Source organism: Simochromis diagramma, unplaced genomic scaffold (genome assembly GCF_900408965.1).
Source record: "Simochromis diagramma unplaced genomic scaffold, fSimDia1.1 OVJJ01000296.1, whole genome shotgun sequence".
Classification (NCBI taxonomy): domain Eukaryota; kingdom Metazoa; phylum Chordata; class Actinopteri; order Cichliformes; family Cichlidae; genus Simochromis; species Simochromis diagramma.
The window spans coordinates 1,541,107-1,559,431 of NW_024387004.1; the positions used below are offsets into that span (position 1 = coordinate 1,541,107).

Consider the following 18,325-nt stretch of genomic DNA (forward strand, 5'->3'; position numbering starts at 1 on the left):
TATATGTATATATTGTGCTATTCTTAGTTAGTGTATTGTCTGTCTTGTTAATGTTTGTTTATAATGGAGCACTGTAATAAAAAATTATTTCCCCCAGGGATCAATAAAGTATTCTGATTCTGAAGCAGGAAAATGGCTTCAGTTTACTGAGGACAGAGAAGGGTTCTTCATTCCCACTGTCACCAGGCTCTGCTGACGCTGCAGGGTCTGTCGTCATCACCAACCTGATTGGTTCTTTGGTTAATGATGTTGTCGCCACGATCTCCATCCGCCCACACCTCGTGCTGCCATGGTGACCGCCGTTGACATCACGTTACCGTGGAGACGGTGATAAGCGATCACGCCTTTTTTTTCTTTTTCTTTTTTTTTGCAGCTGATCGAAGTGATCAATGTTTCTGACGCGGTGACGTCATTCTGTTTCCTTCCTCGTGCGGGAAGTCAAAAACCTGCTGATCAGCCAATCTGCGGTTCGTCTGTGCTGCATCCTCCGCTTCCTCCTCTCCGTTTCTCCTCCTCCTCGGCCCCGATGCTCCCGCCGGCCCTGCCCGGCCTCGATGCTCGGTCCGCGGGCTGGCTGTAGCTCGGTGAATCGGTGCACATCGTCGGTCCGTCATGGTGCAGAAATCTCGCAACGGCGGGGTGTTCCCCGGAGCGCAGGCCGACCAGAAGAAGCTGAAGGTCGGCTTCGTGGGTTTGGAGGCCGGAGGGACGGACTCCAGTAGGGACGGTGCTCTGCTCATAGCGGGTGAGCAGCTGTGTGTGTTACCTTTAATAACCAAAGCAGCTGATTTCACTTAAACGTATACAGGACATGTCACGTGGTCACTCTGTCACGAAAACCTGCAAACCTTTCTCTTGAAGGTTAGGACCAATCAGCTTCATGGTGCAGGTGTTTACTGAGAGGAGGCTTGAATGCGATTGGCTGATGCACCGGAGCAGCTTTGCATGGTTCACAGCTCAGAATAATCCTTCTTTATCTTGCTCTGGACACCTCAGATCATTCTCAGTCTGAAACAGGCTGTTTTAGCTCCTCCCCCTTTAAGAGCTTTTCTGTAATTATATTATTAATTAGTAAATAATAACTGGATTGTTTTTCCTTGTTCGTTACTGTTCTTACTGTGACCACATGCTGGGATTAATAATTAAGTATTTCTGATTCTGCTTTCCTCTGATTGGCTGCCCCTCACAGGCAGAGGGTTTCACAGTAGATTTACTCCCACATCACTCCCATACTGCCCCCCAGTCCTCAGCAGCACATATAAGCGTCCGTGTGCCTGTCTGACATGTTTCTGTGTCCAGGTGGAGACGAGGGGCCTCGGCGGCAGCGCAGCAGCGTCTCCGGGGGGAAGAAACCTCCCAAACGAAACGCCCTCTACAGACGCCTGCAGAACTTCCTGTACAACGTCTTGGAGAGACCCCGAGGATGGGCCTTTATCTACCACGCCTATGTGTACGTACCTGTTTGCACACCTGCGTGCGCGCACCAATGTAACGAGCAGGAGAAAAGTGGGATTTGGCAGGTGGGGACAGCTGGGCGGTCCTTAATATTCCCGCCCTCTCTTCCCCACAGCCGTCTCTCATAGTGAGGTCACTTCACTAATGTTTATTTTCCCTGAAACGCAGATCTTTCCTGTTCTGTGTTCAGGTTCCTGCTGGTGTTCTCCTGCCTGGTTCTGTCTGTGTTCTCCACCATCAGAGAGTACGAGAAGAGCTCCGAGGACGCGCTCTACATCCTGGTAACGCCACGCAAACATCACGCTCGACCGTCGCCAGTGTGCTTACATTTATGTCCACATATGTCCATGTGAATATTTTAGATCGACCAACTTTCAGGCCTTTTTCTCAAACACTGAAACTCGAGGCAATGTTTGAACATGGATATTTCCAAAGACAAAAGCCTGAAATTTCCACTCGGAATGAAACTGAACCAGGATCTTTGGAACAGACAGGAAATGTCAGAGTGATGCTAATTATAATATATATAATGATATTATGATAATAAAACTTCATGTAGCATCAGACTGTGCTGTGTGTTAAATATGTGTTCTGTTTTTAGTTTACAGTAATACTTTAAACTGAAATATTAGACTCAACAAAGTAGGCTGGTAGAGTCAGTCTACATATTTAACATGGTTAAACTCCAGAATTTGGACGATCTAATAATATATTTTTGTTTTTGTGGTACAACAAAGTCGTATTTACTGATACACAGCATGAAACCTGAATGAAAATGTCATTTTCTCCACTTTATGACCAACAAGTTCTTGATGAAAATCATTCTACACACTTTGTTTTTAGTATTGTGAAATATTTATATAAAAATCACAAATGTTACTAGTTGTCTTTTGCAGTATGATGCAAAAGACAACTAGTAACATTGACACCCTGCCCCCCCGAGTCCTCAGCAGCACATATATAAAGTTTTTGTCATATTTGAACTGCAGATAGTTTGAATGTGTCGGTCCCAGATTAGAGATCCAGGCAGGGAAAGGGTCACACTTCCATCTTTTTTAAGACCGTCATGTTCAAACACTGATGCAGATTTCACTGTTAAAAAAACGTCTGAGAGAGACGCACCATCTTTCAAAAAAATACAGCTTAAAAACTTGTGAAGATATAAGAAGTGAAAAAACCCCTTTATAACCCCTTTATACCTTTTTATAAATGTTTGCCAGCGTGTCTCTCTATATGTTAAGTAAACTTTCTAAATCTATATGGGCACCAAGGCAACAGTGACGCTGAATTTACGAGTTACGTGATGAGAGCTGCATGGCTTTGAACACATGGATTTGTGGAAAACAACGATGGAAAAGCAGCAATAACTAAATGACTCTGAATAATTCTATCGTTTTTTAAAATGCATTTTTAGAGTGGGTTTCTACAGCACACAACATCACAAAGATGGCAGCAAAATTTTAAAATGTTAACATGTTGCCTGCATATTTTCTGCAAAGTCTACAGACATGGTTTACATCCACATGGTCTAAGTGCATGGCCTAGACTCTTTTCATTATAGCACTGTGATCGCTGTGAATATAAAAAGCTTGTAGCAGAGTGCTCGACCCCTCTCTTTCCTCTGCAGTGCATTTCTGAATCTTTGGCAAATTGGAATGATTTCATGTTGACGATTATTTTCATGTGTTGTAATGAATCATATCTCATATCTAATATAAACAACAGAAAAGTCTATGGTCAGCTATGCACACTTCAAGTAAAAAGCAACAGTTATTAACTGGAAATGCTGATGTGTAGTTCACAGATATAAAAATCATTTATATGAAACAGTGTAATGTATAAAGACATGTATAAAAAATTCTGTTCACTGTGAAAAAAAAAGAAAAAAAAGAAAAAAAAGAAAAAAGAAGGCTGAAAATGCCTCAGTGTAAGATCTGCTTACAGCTTGATGCCATTTACAACACTGAAAGCAGTAATTACCAGTGAACTTTACTTCATATTGAGAGATTATAATGTGCAAAAGTTAGGAACCACTGATGTAAAACTTTAAACATTAACATTAAAAACAGAAAATGAGCAGGACAAAATGTAATAAAAAAGGAAAAAAAAAAAAAAAAAGTGAAAAAACCCCAAAACAATATGTTCTCAAATTTTGTACCATATTTTTTATGCAAATCACAGAAAGCAGAGCAGAAGGCTTAGCTCAGTGGTGTCCAACTCCAGGCCTCAGGGGCCGGTGTTGCAGGTTTAGACATGTCAGCTGATTTAATGACCTCCTCAACATGTCCTGAAGTTCTCCAGAGGCCTGGTAATGAACTCATCATGTGATTCAGGTGTGCTGACCCAGGGTGAGATCTAGAACATGCAGGCCCTCGAGGCCTGGAGTTGGACACCCCTGCTTAGCTAGTGTCTAAGGTTTGGCTCAGTGTGGAGCTGATCGCACACGTGATGGTGCTTGAAGCGGAGATGAAACAAATATAAAATAAAGTTATTGACGGTTCTGTTCAGCTGCAGTGTTTCATTCTTCACATAAAGCTGGATATATTCTTCTGAGCACATATGTGCTGCTCTGATCTTTAACAGCGTGTTGTTGTGGTGTAACAGGAGGTGGTGACCATCGTGGTGTTCGGGGTGGAGTACATGGTGAGGATCTGGGCTGCCGGGTGTTGCTGTCGGTACAGAGGGTGGCGAGGTCGACTGAAATTTGCCAGGAAGCCCTTCTGCGTCATCGGTGGGTCAGAGCTGAGTGTGTTTGTTGGTCACGTTCAGTCTGTGTCACATCTGCTTCATTATCTCTGAGCTTCATCCACAAATGTCCCCGAGGACCTTCTAAAGGTCTTTACTTCCTCTGTAGAAGGTTTGTAGAGTTTAAAAGTCACGCCGAAGTCAATCCCACCGCTTGTTTGCTGTGTAGCCTCTGCTACTCTGTTCCTCTTCTTCACCCTCAACTAGAGACAGTTCAGTTGGTGGTGAGAAGGACCTGTGGAGGCGGAGGCTGTGGTTTCACTTCACTCCCTTCAGCTCAGCATCTCCAACTGTGTTTAGGGTGGAGCTGGACCATCCAGCCTTACTGCTGATGAACTCATGAGCTGCTGATGAAATCAGCTGCTCTGCAGCATTCAGGCGTGTTAACACAGGAGGAAAGACATCAAAGTGATCTTAGAGAAGCAACTGTTGCCCATCAGTCTCAGAAGGGTTTTAACAGTATTGCTAAACAAACTCCATCGTTGTCCATTGTTGTACAGAGAAAGAGATTATCCACAGGTGAAAAACATTAGAGACAGGAGGGGACCTCAAGGTCAGACCGTACAACAAACCCCAGAGCTCTGCCTCACAGCTAAGGCCTCTGCTGGCAGGGACAGCACTGCACAGCACACTTTTATACAGCACATCTAAACACAACAGATGTTCACCAAGTGCTGCACAACGAGTACACAATGCAACACAAATGATGTAGGAGTTATCATAGGGTTGGGGTAACTGGTCATTCGCCCATAGGTGTGAATGTGAGTGTGAATGGTTGTCTGTGTGTTAGCCCCCCCTCAGGAGTAAAAGTACAACAAAATAAATGAATAATAAAAATTTGAATAATTAAAGTTAGAGTTATAGTTTAAGTTAGTCTGAAGCTGAAACAGCTGATGAGAGGAAGTATGTTTGCAGTTTGGAAGATGATTCCAGAGTTTCGGGGCTGGGAATTCACGGTTGCTTGTATGAGTCAAGCAGTCAGTCTGGAATTATTAGAAGGTGCTGATCAACAGAACTAAGCTGGAGTTTAAGACTGAGCTAAACATGCATGTGCCAGGAGTCCAGCTGCTGCAGTCGTGTTCCGGATGTTTTTTATACAACATGTAGGTATGCAGGGACAGTGGGAAATGTCATGGTCTGTCAGTGAGTGGGATAAATCACTAAAACATTGCTTTCATTGAGTTTGAGGACTTTTTGTGAGAGCCAGGTTTTAACATCAGCTCAACAGCAGGTTAGAGAGCAGGAGGCGGGTTTAAGAGGGAAGGAAATCTGGGTGTTGTCTTCATAACAGCTTCTTCGTGGGAGTGAACGCTGGTGCGACTAGCTGCTGCTGGCATGTTGGTGAGCCTTGTATTACCTGTTGTTAATGTTTGTTAACTCCCACCCATAACCTGTGTTCTCACTGGTCCGAAGCCCTCCTGTGGTTCATCTTCAGCAGCTTTGTGGATTAACGTGTTGTTTTGGGGGTCTGTGCTCGTCTGGACTACCCTGCTTTTCCTACGTAGTCCACTGACCACAGTCGCCCTCTCCGACTCTCTGCCAGCGTTCTGTTGCTGTCTGGATGTCATTGGTCTGTGTGGGTTCTCTCCGGGTACTCCGACTTCCTCCCAGTCCAAAGACACACAGTTAGTGGGGTTAGGTAAACTGGGGAGTCTACATTGGCCGTAGGTGTGAATGTAAATGGCTGTCTGTGTTAGCCCTGCCTCTTGCCACATGGTAGCCTGGGTAGGATCCAGTCAACAACATGTCTTGTAGTTCTCCAGAGGCCCGCTAATGAACTAATCCTGGGTGACACAGAGTGATATCTAACACCCGGAGGACACCTGGAGTTCCCCACCCCTGCTGTACAACAGCTTATCTCCCCACCTCTGACCACATGTGAATATCTTTAATGTTAATTTAACTCCATTTGTCATCTCATTTTGCAACATCAGGGGCATTAATTTGAACACTCTTTTGAGTCGTACTGACTGCCTCCCGAGCATAAATCCTCTGTCCTTCCCTGATTAAACGCTCATTTAATGATGGACTTGATGACATTTTAGACGCCTTGGCTCCTTCTGTGTTGCACCATGGTTTATTTCAGTCAGCTTAAAGCTAAAGGTTGTTGCCTGGAACATAAAATCTATAAAAGATCTCGACTCGTCCTCCACAAACAAATCAGACCCTATCAAATTGGTATTTATGTCTGTTGTTGTTTTATTCAGTTCAGTTCAGTTCTTTTTTTATTTCAAACATATACATTCACCAACGTTTCATAAAATCATTCCATACAGTTGTTTGAAAAGGAGGTTTACAGGTTTACATCCTCATCATCTAAATTTGAACAACAAAAACGTATACAATGCCTTCAACTTAGAACATAACATCTCAAAAAAATATTTTCACATGTTCAACTGAAACTATATTTAGATTTGCTAATTTGCAGAAGAAAATAAACATGAGTTTGACTGCTGTCTTGGGTTAATTGCATTTTCTTCATTCTTATACTTATTTAATATTTCTTTTTTGAGTTTTATTTTAAACTGGTTTATATCACTACTGACCTTTATTTCTTCTTTTAACTCATTCCAGAATTTAACTCCCGCTATTGAAATAGACATCCTTTTCAATGTTGTTCTTACTCTTTGTAATTTTAAATTCCACTTCCCTCTAAAATTATACCTCCCTTCTCTTTCTAAGAACCATTTACTTATTTCGATTGGGAGCATCCCTTTCCTTACCTTATATATTATTTGCACTGTTTTAAACTTCACCAGATCCTGGAATTTTATAGCTTGCGTCCTAATTAAGAGTGCATTTGTGTGAGCCCTATACCCCTCCTGATTTATTAGTCTAATGGCCCTTTTCTGCATTATGATTATAGTCTGAATATTACTTTTATATGTATTTCCCCAAACCTCTACACAATAACTCATGTATGGTAATAGCAAAGCACAATATAACATATACAATGTTTTCCTATCCAGAAATTGTTTTACTTTCCCCAAGACAGCAATGCCCCGTGCTAACTTTCCCCTCACATAAGTGATGTGTGATTTCCAACAGGCCTTATGATCAATGATCACACCAAGAAATTTTATGGCATTAACCCTTTCTAGATATATATATTATCGACACAAATTTCAATGTTAATGTTTTTCTTATAGTTTCCGAATAACATGAATTTTGTTTTATTTAAATTTAAGGACAATTTGTTTCTATTCTTTCTATTGTTTCTTCTTTAATATCTTCAACTCCTGTGTGATCACCTCCAAAACCTGTTGAAATTCCGCACCTGAACAAAGTATATTGGTATCATCTGCAAAAATTACAAACTTTAGTATCTTCGATACTTTACAAATATCATTTATGTACATAATAAACATTTTCGGACCTAATACTGATCCTTGAGGTACTCCACATTCAATATCCATCATTTTAGATTTAATCTCATTTATTTGTACATATTGCTGTCGATTCATCACATAGCTGTTTATCCAATCCAGTACCACACCCCTGAACCCATATTTTTCCAGTTTGCTTTTTAGAATTTCGTGGTCAACAGTATCAAATGCTTTTTTTAGATCTAGAAAGACTCCTAGTGCATACAGTACTTCTTGTTATCCATACATTCTGTTATTTCTTCCATTAAATCCATCAATGCCAAAACTGTTGATCTATTATTTCTTTTTTTTTTCTTTTTTTTTTTTTTAACATTAGATTTTCCTGCTAGTCTTGGCTGATAGGAAGTGTTCTTATTGCATAGTAAATAATAACAAGAGTCCAAACAACTGATTACATCATGTTATAAGGATGAAAGAAAATGAGAAACAGTATCGTGTTTAGAATATTATACTAACGTCTGATGGGGTAAGGTAACACTCCAGATGTCCTGTCCAATATATATTACAATTATTACATTCTCACATGCACCTCTGTTTAGGGATGTCTATCAATATTCAGCGTTTCAGTGCATGCTTGAAAACAGCTTAAGCAAAGTGTTGGACCACCAGAACAGCATCACTGTCTCTCTGCAGTGATTCTCCAGACGTCTGAAACTTTACTGGAGGAATGGAACATTATTATTTTAACAGATGTCTTCTGTTTTGATGGTGATGGTGGAGAGTGCTGTATATAACATAAGCCTAAAATCTCCCATAGATTTTCAGCTCAGTAACTGACAAATTGTACTGTTGCAGTCTTACAGGTTCCAGGGTTTCATAAGTTTTGGTTCTTGTTTTGAATTTATAGTTGTTTTTTAGGTGTTCGCATTAATCAGTGTAGTCTAAGGATAGTTGTCCGTGCCTATGTGTTTATATAAACACCTGCCTTTGCCCTCACCTTTGTCTGTTTACTTTCCCTCCTGTATATTTGCTGCTGTTCCTGTGAACTTTCTGTTATCTGGGTTTTGTATTTTGCCTACCTTTGCATGCTGCTTTTGGGTCATCTCTTCACTTACTGGCCAAAATGAGTCACACTATTTTCATGCTCAGGCTTTCTGACTGATGATCCTTTTTTTTTTTTTTTTTTGCCTGTCCCGTTTGGCTCTTTTGCATCAGAATTGTTGTCTAAAGGCAAAGAAAGATGCCCAACGGATTTACTTTACCAAATTGACCATCCCAGCCTTGCCATAATGGTCCATTTGATTCACCTTTTATTGTTTATTTTATTTTCACTTACTGAATACGGGACAGACTTGACTGGGGAAGAAAGAAAGAGGGAAAGAGAAACAGCTGAGAAGAGGGACGGGGGAGAAGGGCAAAAGACAAAAACCAACAGAATGAGCAGAAAAAAAAAGAAAAAAAAAAGCATATATCAATCACCTGGATCACCTGCTGAGAAAGAAAAAAGAAAACAAGCAGAAGAGAACAAGAGTAATAGAATAAACAACATCACAATGATATATGGGAATATGACAGTAAATACTAAATATTAAACATTATTGTGCAGCACATAAGATCAACAGAACACAGTGTGCTTTGAGGTAGGAGCCAAAAAGGGTGTAGTTTGTGGGTGCGATCTATTATTTCTAAACCCATACTGGCAATTTGCCAACAAATCATGTTTATCCACAAAGCTATCAAATCTTTTTAGAAATAGTTTTTCCAGTATCTTAGAAAACTGGGAGAGTACCGACACTGGTCTATAATTTGTAAAACAATGCTTTTCACCTGATTTATAAATAGGAATAATTTTTGCAACTTTCATTTTTTGTGGAAAAACCCCTTCCTGGAAAGACAAATTAAAAATATATTGTAGTGGTTTTACAATACCATCAATTACTCTCTTTACCGTTACCATATCAATATCATGACAGTCAGTACTCGTTTTGTTCTTAAGTCCACTGACAATATCATATATCTCCTTCTCTTCCACTGCTCTTAAAAACATTGAACTTGCATTCCTTTCAATGTTTCCTCCCTTTCTATCATATCAACCTTTATTTCCGCAGCCAGTTTTGGCCCTATATTTACAAAAAATGTATTGAATCCATTTACTATTTCGTTCATTTTACTAATAGTATTTGTCCCTTCCATAAAATACCCAGGGTAGTCATTAGTCCTTGGTCCATTTTTTATTATACTATTTAATACCTTCCATATCCCTTTCATGCTATCTTTATTATCTTCTAACTTTTTGATGAAGTATTCTTTTTTACAAGTTCTCTTAATTTATTTTTATACTTTTTATATTTCTTTTCAGATTCTGTAGTTCTCTTTTTAATGAATTCTCTATATAAGGTGTTCTTTTTTTTACAGGCATTTTGCAGTCCCTTTGTCATCCATGGTCTTCCTGCATACTTATCTTTCCTGTTGACTTCAATAAGAGGCTGTTTTCCTCTAAAAAAGCCATGAATATGCTTAAGAATGCCTCATAGGCTTTATTGACATCCTTGTGTTTATATACAATAGTCCAATCTTGTTTTATTAACTCATTTTTGAGACACTGCATTGTCTTTTCTTCTGCGTAAGGTGACGTTGAGTGTTTTGAAAGGTACATAAAAGAAAATGTATTATCATCATTATTATTAAAAGTGATAAGTAACATGATGATTTCAAAGACAGACCCAAGCTGCAGCGTCTGTAATGAAAACAGAAAACCCCGTGGGTTTGTGCCAGTGGGGCAATGTTAGAAGAATAACTACCAGTGCTAATGGAAAGGACCAGTTCATGATGGTACAATTAGAAAAGCCATCTCTGACCTACCTGTTACCTGTCTGTCTGCAGACATCATGGTGCTCATAGCATCCATATCAGTCCTGGCTGCGGGGACTCAGGGAAACGTCTTCGCTACGTCGGCCATCAGGTCACTGCGGTTCCTTCAGATTCTCCGAATGATCCGTATGGATCGCCGAGGAGGAACCTGGAAGCTGCTGGGATCGGTGGTCTACGCTCACAGCAAGGTAAAACTCGTATGTGTGAGTGACGCCAGCTGACGTGGCGCTGACTTGTCGGTGGTTACAGATCAGCTAATGCTCACTGTGATGAAACACTGAGAATCTGGAACAGGACACGAAAGTTTAAAAACTGACTGAAATCAAAGAATCAGAATATTTACAGATCTAAGATTGGTCCACTATTTGAAGTATTTATGACTTTATTGGATGTTGAAAGTGAAGGTTGAATAGAAAGGGAGGAGATGGCACGCAGCAAAGGGCCACGGGTCGGGCTCGAACCCGAGCCGCTGCTCTGCAGTTGTGTGGTCGCCCGCTCACCCACTGAGCTCAGCTGGCACCCAGACTGATGGATGTCAAAGGTCAAAGCTTGTGCTTAACCCCACCAGGTCTACAGTATTAGAGAAACCACAACACTGAGCTGCAGTATTGGTTTATTACTTTCATCTGTATTGATCGGAGTTATTGATTAGATCAATGTTTCACATATACCTCAAAATAGAAAAGAGTATAAATAAAATTTAGTGTCAGTCTATTTTTGTTGGTTACCTGTTTACTAGGGGTGCAACGATACTCGTACCGATATTGAACCGTTCGATACAGTGCTTTCGGTTTGGTACGCATATGTATCGAACAATACAACATTTGTAATTTATTTTATCAACTTTTCTTCTGACGATGCTGTCTGTGTTGAGTGCTCAGTGGATCTGCGTTCGACTACTCCGCCTAGGCTGCACTGTCGAGCACAGATTCACTGAGCGCAGCGCAAGCTAGCAGACAGAAGCTAAGCTCATTGCAACATGGCAAACTGAACCTCCCCCACCCTCATTCAGATCTGGCGTTTGGAACTATTTTGGTTTTCATGTGACGTATGACCATGAAGGTAAGCGCGTCATGGACTAAAGTAAAACAGTATGTTGGATGTACCACGCAATGCTCAATTACATGGGTGGGAACTACTGCGTTAGTGCAGTTAGCTCGTTAACGCTCGTTAACGCTCGTTAACAGCCCCACGCACGGGCCGATCCGCGGTAGCTCGTTAACGGAGATTTGCCGCGTTATGGCGTTAATGTCATTTCAACGAGATTAACGCTGACAGCACTAGTGGGAACACAACGAATATGACTGCACATTTACTCCAACATCATCCTAGTGCAAAGACAAGTGGAAGCAGACAAAAACAACAAGCAGACATGCTACAAACTTTACCCGAGTCATTTAGACAGCCGTTAGCACATGATTCCCCTTATGGGGACCTGATATGTTTAATATGCTGCTGAGAATATAGCCCAGAAATGGTAAATGGCCTGTATTTGTATAGCGCTTTTACTAGTCCCCCCTAGGGACCCAAAGCGCTTTACACACCCAGTCATCCACCCATTCACACACACATTCACATACTGGTGGAGGCAGCTACAGTTGTAGCCACAGCTGCCCTGGGGCAGACTGAAGAAGAAGCGTATAGTATAGCTTTTATTTTGGAAAGAGCCATTTCTCTGTAATAAACTCTCTTTTCCAAAGATGAGTGATTTCTCGATCAGATAGATTTATTATTTTATCCCTTTGTTGTTTCAGCAATATTAAATTTAAAAACTGTACGTTTGAGTTAAAATATATATTTATAATTTTAATAAATGATAAATTCAAAAAGCATGAACATTTTTTTTTGTATCAAAAAAATATCGAACCGTGAATTATGTGTTTCGCTGCGCCCCTACTGTTTACCTGTCAGAGTATCCTGGAAGATGACCAGATCTCAGGAAAGTTTGGTCTACAGCAGGGGTGTCCAACTCCAGGCCTCGAGGGCCGGTGTCCTGCAGGTTTTAGATCTCACCCTGGGTCAACACACCTGAATCACATTATTAGTTCATTACCAGGCCTCTGGAGAACTTCAGGACATGTTGAGGAGGTCATTTAGCCTTCAAATCAGCTGTGTTGTATCAAGGTTACATCTAAAACCTGCAGGACACTGGCCCTTGAGGCCTGGAGTTCGACACCTGTGGTCTCCAGTGTTAGGAAGCAGGCTCAGAGTGATCGTTGGACCTTGGACTTTGGAGTGATCGTGGGGGTTTGACCATCCAGTCTTTTGGATTTGGTTTGTAGACATGTGGGGCTGCTGTTATGAGCCATTAGGTGTATAGCGAAAGTGCGAGCTGTGACTGGGAGAACTGACAAAGGACTTAAGAACGCATGAAGACGTTCAGCCATGTGTGGATCCGAATGCGTGATTGTGTGGACCAGAACCTGTGTGGAATGGAACCTGCTGACGATGCTGAATTATCTACGTTCTGCAAAGGAATCTGACTTCGTATGCGTGTTCATCAAAGGATGAACGTATGGCCAGTGCTCACTTGTCTGCTGCTCTGAACTCGGATCGCCTCATGCAAACTCACTGCCACACCCCCAATTCCTTTTGGAGTGGTCCTCGACACGGAGCGGACCAGCCCAGTGTTTCTGGGTGGAAGGCCCCACTGACAGCCTTCAAAAGAAGCACGCCAGTGGAAAGCACCGGGGATCGTCTGGCTCTGAAGCAGGAGGATTTCTTTGTGGATGGAGGTGGCAGTGAGGCGCTGCTCCAGGCTGTACTTTGTGTGCAGCTGTGCACAGCTGGTTTGAGACGCCTTTCGTTTGTCACTGCAGTGGACTGGTGAGTGATAAAACGTGGACCAAACATGAGCCGTGAACTACACTTAGGTTAAAGGATGAGTATTTTCAGTGTGTGAATCCGTTTGAGTTTTATGAAAGAAACCGTGGTTTGTTTCATGCTGAGGGTGGTAAGCTCTGTTACATGTTTACATCCTTTGTGAGGTTTGCTGTACCTGACTGCTACCCCCAAACCTTCATTATATAAACTGACAAATAGAAAAATGACACCTCGGATGGGACTCATTCATTAATTATAAACCCATTAAATAAAGAAAGAAAAAACTTTATTTGAAACAACCCAACAGAAACACAAAACTGCTCCCAGTGCTGGGTCACCCTTGGAAATGCAGACGGTATCAGCAAATGAAACTCTCCTCCCATAATTCACTGCGGGGTATGGATCTGAGTGAGCTCAGTGCTCCTTTAAACTTGTCCAACTCTCCTCCTGGAAAATCGATTAAAGAACACAGGAGGTGAATCTGTTCACGTCATCAAATATTGCTGATCAGGATATTCTGGAACGGCCTAGAAAACTGTGGAGAACCAACACGACTAGGAGGAGGAGCTAAAAACGAGCACTGAACACAAAAAAAAACAGTTTTTCAAATGGAACAAATGAACACAAATCTCACAGAAAACAACTTGTCAAACGAGTGAAGTTTAAAGGACCAGTACACTCAAATAACCACAAAACTCATACCTGATGTCATCCAACCGATAAAGGAGGATCCTTCTCTCTGTCCCGGCACCTGGACATGCAGGGTTGCAAACCTATTCAGACGACATATTTGGAGAGAAACATTTAAGAGTGGCTGGCCAACCGAGGTTGTAACCAGCTAACCGTCCGAGGTGAAACGAGGAGTAGAATGGGGGGAAGAGGCCTATCAAAGTGCCTTTTCCAACATTTGGAAAAGCTGATGAGTCTGATCCTCTTCAGTACGTAGAGAGGGGGGAAGACTTCTTGGGCCTCAACCCACTCACTGACGAGGGGCTTATGGCTACTCTTTGTAATGTTCTACCTGGAACTTCAAGGGACCCCATAAAATCCAAACCTGGAAATAATGCGTTCCTGTCAGGAGACTATGAGGATGAGCTGGCTGAGAGAGTGCGGAGCACAGTCCAAAAAGAGGCTGAGAGCATCAGAGACTTTGCCTACACGTATCAATCACTCTGCAAACGCTGGAAGCCAACTATAAGTGAAGGTGATGTTGTTAAAATGATTTTGAAAAACATTAACCCTCAACTAGCCAGTCAACTAAGGAGCATCTGGGTTAGTTACATCTGGGGATGAAGTTGTCCACCTCAGACGCAACAACTGGAGAAGGACCAACACAATCAACTGCAATATGTACGGAGAAAAGGTTTGTGGAAAACAATCCAGAAACCTTCTTCCAGTGAAACCTCTACACTGCCAACCAGCAGAGCCCAGCTACCTCCAGCCCATCATGTCCTGCCTCCACCCTGATTTAACGTCGACTGTGCTGTTAACGTGTACGGACATTTTCACTGTATTTATTATAATGGAACCAACATTCCTACCTCTGGTCTCTCCCTGTGTGCACTACCACCGATCATCACGCTGCTCCTTTATATGGCGTATATAACTTGTACAGATCTGTGCAGGAACATCGTTAAGTCTCTTTTTTGGTTTCTCTGAAGGAATTTCAATGTAAAAATCTACAGGCTGCTAACACAGAGATTCCAAACTGTCTTTTATTGTTCTTGTAACAGGACAATAAAGATCTATTCTATTTTATTCTATTCAAGTTGGTGCTGCAGAGGTCACCATGCACCAGCTTCATGTCCATGGTGGAGAGCTCATAAACGCAGGGCTCACCCTTCAAATTCACCAAGTCCACAAACTTTTAGAAATTCAGGGTGCACTCTCTGACCGGCACCTCCAAACCTCGATGTCATAAACGGTCAGGTCATGTAGTCGAAACTTTTTTCTTACTTTTAGACTAGTTCACAGGTGTAGTTGTTTTTTTCTCTTAACGGACGAGGAAATTAGTCTTAAGGGAATATCCTTAACTTTCAGTGTGTCATAGATTCTGAACCTCGAGCTGTGGAGGAGCTTAAAGTAGCTGCTGTGCTACTAGAAGCCAGTTGAGGCGTTTCAGCACATGAGCAGGATACCTCCCGGGCTCTCCTCCGTCCTGACTTTACCCTCTAGTCTCTCGCCCACTGCAGGAGCTGATCACAGCCTGGTATATCGGCTTCTTGTGTCTCATTCTGGCAAGTTTCCTCGTTTACCTGGCAGAAAAAGAAGATAATGAACAGTTTGAGACATATGCTGACGCCCTCTGGTGGGGACTGGTAAGATGAATGCACATACACACCCACACCTCACCTGAGATCAGGTGAGGTGCTGTTTGCCTGTGATTAGTTATCTGAGCTGCAAAGCAGCAGGTATAAACAGCATCACTTGCTGATGGCATGAGGTTGGCTTTACTGAGCTGTAAAATCTCGGGATTGATGTTGTTACAGCATCACCTTGATCACAAATGACGCCACCGTCGAACTCAAACACAGCATAAAATTCAATGAAATAGTAAGACGGGTGAAACAGAGACATAAATGATCTACGGCAGCGGGTGTGAAATTTATGGTTTTCAGGGTTTTTATCGTTAACTGTTTCCCTGGATCTTTCCCGTGTTATAGTTGTGTGTCTTATTTTGAAATAAATATTTATCCATTACCATAGCAACCGGAGAGCATTAAGGGGCAGAGAGGAGGATGTTACTCTGTGTTGTTGGTGCATTTCAGGAGGACGCTGCTAATAAAGTTACACAATTACACAGTGAATTCACGTTTATTGTTACAAAATCCCACTGCTTTTGTCTCGGTTGTATTATTTTATTTTGTTGTATTTATCTGCCACGCCTTAAAGGCCGGTCCGTGAAAATATTGTCTGACATTAAACCGTCTGTGGAGCAAAAAAGGTCTGGGACCGCTGTACTACAACATACCTCGCTGGCTGACCCATGCTTTGAGCACGTCACACATACTTTTAAGAACATTTGAACTTCCTCCAACTTAAATTGGCCTCTGCTGCTTCAACATGGCCGTGCACCTCACTCAGGTGCACCAGCAGAACCAATGCAGTACAAAAGTTCCTACATGAGAATTCCCGCAATAAATGACCGAATGACATATAAAATATGCGTAGTGCAAAACAAAATACATGAACTAAAAGCATGGCAGTAAAAAACACGTTCACCTAATCAGTACAGACAGAACATCCAGCACAGGTGTGGTACAGGTGTGTACACCTGAGCTGAAACAACTGGTGTTTCCTCCTCCGTGATGGGACGATGTAGTCTGTTTGTTTGTGTCTCAGATCACCTTGACAACCATCGGTTATGGAGACAAGTTCCCCATCACCTGGAATGGACGTCTGCTGGCTGCAACCTTCACTCTGATTGGAGTTTCATTCTTTGCTCTGCCGGCTGTGAGTCAGTTTTTTATCTACCTGGGTTTACCTGAGACACCTGTTCGTGCCAGCTCACCTGTCTGTGTTTCTCTTCAGGGGATTCTGGGTTCTGGCTTTGCTCTGAAGGTTCAGGAGCAGCACAGACAGAAACACTTTGAGAAGAGACGAAATCCCGCAGCAGGACTCATACAGGTGAGCCCATGCTCTGACATCACACTGACTTTGTGCGGTGAGAATCTACACTGGCACCCTCACGTGAGACCTTTTAGGAGTCAGCTGCTTCCTTCCTGTGTCGACAGGCGGCCTGGAGGGTTTACGCCACAAATCTGAGCCGAACCGATCTGACATCTACCTGGGATTATTACGAGAGGACAGTGTCTGTCCCCATGTATAGGTAAGACTGCACCTGTGCACCTGCAGCCAATCACTCCTCAGGGATTCTGAAACTGTGTGATTGTAAAATTTGTGTCTGCAGGTTGATCCCTCCTCTCAATCAGTTGGACTTACTAAGGAACCTCAAGAACAAATCCGGACTCTCATTCAGGTCTGAAAGTTTCCACACAACGACTGCACCATAACTGCACCAGTGAGCCAAAAACCCTCCTCGAACTAACCTGAGAACACCTGAGAACATTTCAGGAGCTAAAATGCTAACAGACACTTTGCATTTAATAGTTATTATTAACCTCTGTCTCTCTTCCACAGCATGTCTTTATCCTGTCTTCCTTCTCTCACCCCAACCAATCACAGCAGATGGCCCCGCCCCTCCCTGAGCCTGGTTCTGTTGGAGGTTTCTTCCTGTTAAAAGGGAGTTTTTCCTTCCCACTGTCGCCAAAGTGCTTGCTCATAGGGGGTCATATGATTCTAGAGTCTTGACCTTACGATACAAAGCGCTTTGAGGCGACTGGTGCTGTGATTTGGAGCTAAATAAATAAAACTAAACTGAATTGAATTTAGAACATCCAAAACCAAAGGGTGATGTCATGCTGACCATGTCACTGTTTGGCTCATTGGTGTTTAACTGAAGAACAATAATAATCTTTAATAATCTGATGAATAATCGTCTTTAAAGTCAGTGATTAATGGCAATCTTTATCTCCCTGCAGGAAGGATGTTCAGCCTGAACCTTCTCCCAGGTCCGTGGTCTCTTCTCCAAGGACTCACATCAGATTTCCCAACATCTTATTCAACCATTGCTTTAGAAACGTTCAGCTGTCACAAAAAGCCTTTTAGATCCATGTTGCCTTACATCCTTCTATTTGAATATTTCCTTTGGTGAAGTTCAAGAGGTGAACCCTCTGTTGTCTAAGTCATCAGCAGCAATCACCCTAAATTTGTTTTAAATGGTTCCTCTGAGTCTCTGCAATCAGGGAACAAAGAAATATTTCCAGGTTTAACACCTGTGTGTCTGTCATGGTACTATGAGGAGCTTGGAAAGAAAGCACCTGGAATTCTTACATGTTTGTGATGACCTTTCACCTCTCATCCAAGAGGTGTCTTGGTTGAGGTTCGTTGACCCATTATTAATCACGTTCCTCATCTCATGAGCCAGGGAGTGAAAAAAGGTGTCGGTCGTTATCACCAGAGGTTTCGGGTGAAACCACTGTAAGACCAAACCTGATGGGGTGAGGTCTCACAGCTGAATAACACTGTTGAATGAGACGTGAAAT

At 42.2% G+C, this 18,325-nt stretch overlaps 1 protein-coding gene across 3 annotated transcripts in view; it reads left to right on the top strand.

Annotated features, from left to right (window-relative positions):
• The first annotated feature begins 307 nt into the window (after positions 1-307).
• The window catches only part of LOC120739239 (potassium voltage-gated channel subfamily KQT member 2), a 28,379-nt gene continuing 10,361 nt past the window's right edge, over positions 308-18,325 (top strand). For 2 of the 3 annotated variants that reach the window (XM_040040945.1, XM_040040947.1), the window contains exons 1-11: positions 309-745; positions 1,300-1,450; positions 1,646-1,736; positions 4,060-4,186; positions 10,410-10,585; positions 15,413-15,538; positions 16,563-16,673; positions 16,752-16,847; positions 16,955-17,049; positions 17,131-17,199; positions 17,762-17,791. In XM_040040945.1, coding sequence (XP_039896879.1) covers positions 613-745; positions 1,300-1,450; positions 1,646-1,736; positions 4,060-4,186; positions 10,410-10,585; positions 15,413-15,538; positions 16,563-16,673; positions 16,752-16,847; positions 16,955-17,049; positions 17,131-17,199; positions 17,762-17,791 — 1,205 coding nt within the window. In that variant the 5' untranslated portion in view covers positions 309-612. Of the gene's footprint in view, positions 746-1,299; positions 1,451-1,645; positions 1,737-4,059; positions 4,187-10,409; positions 10,586-15,412; positions 15,539-16,562; positions 16,674-16,751; positions 16,848-16,954; positions 17,050-17,130; positions 17,200-17,761; positions 17,792-18,325 lie in introns of all 3 variants that reach the window. The other variant, XM_040040946.1, reaches the window with a different exon arrangement.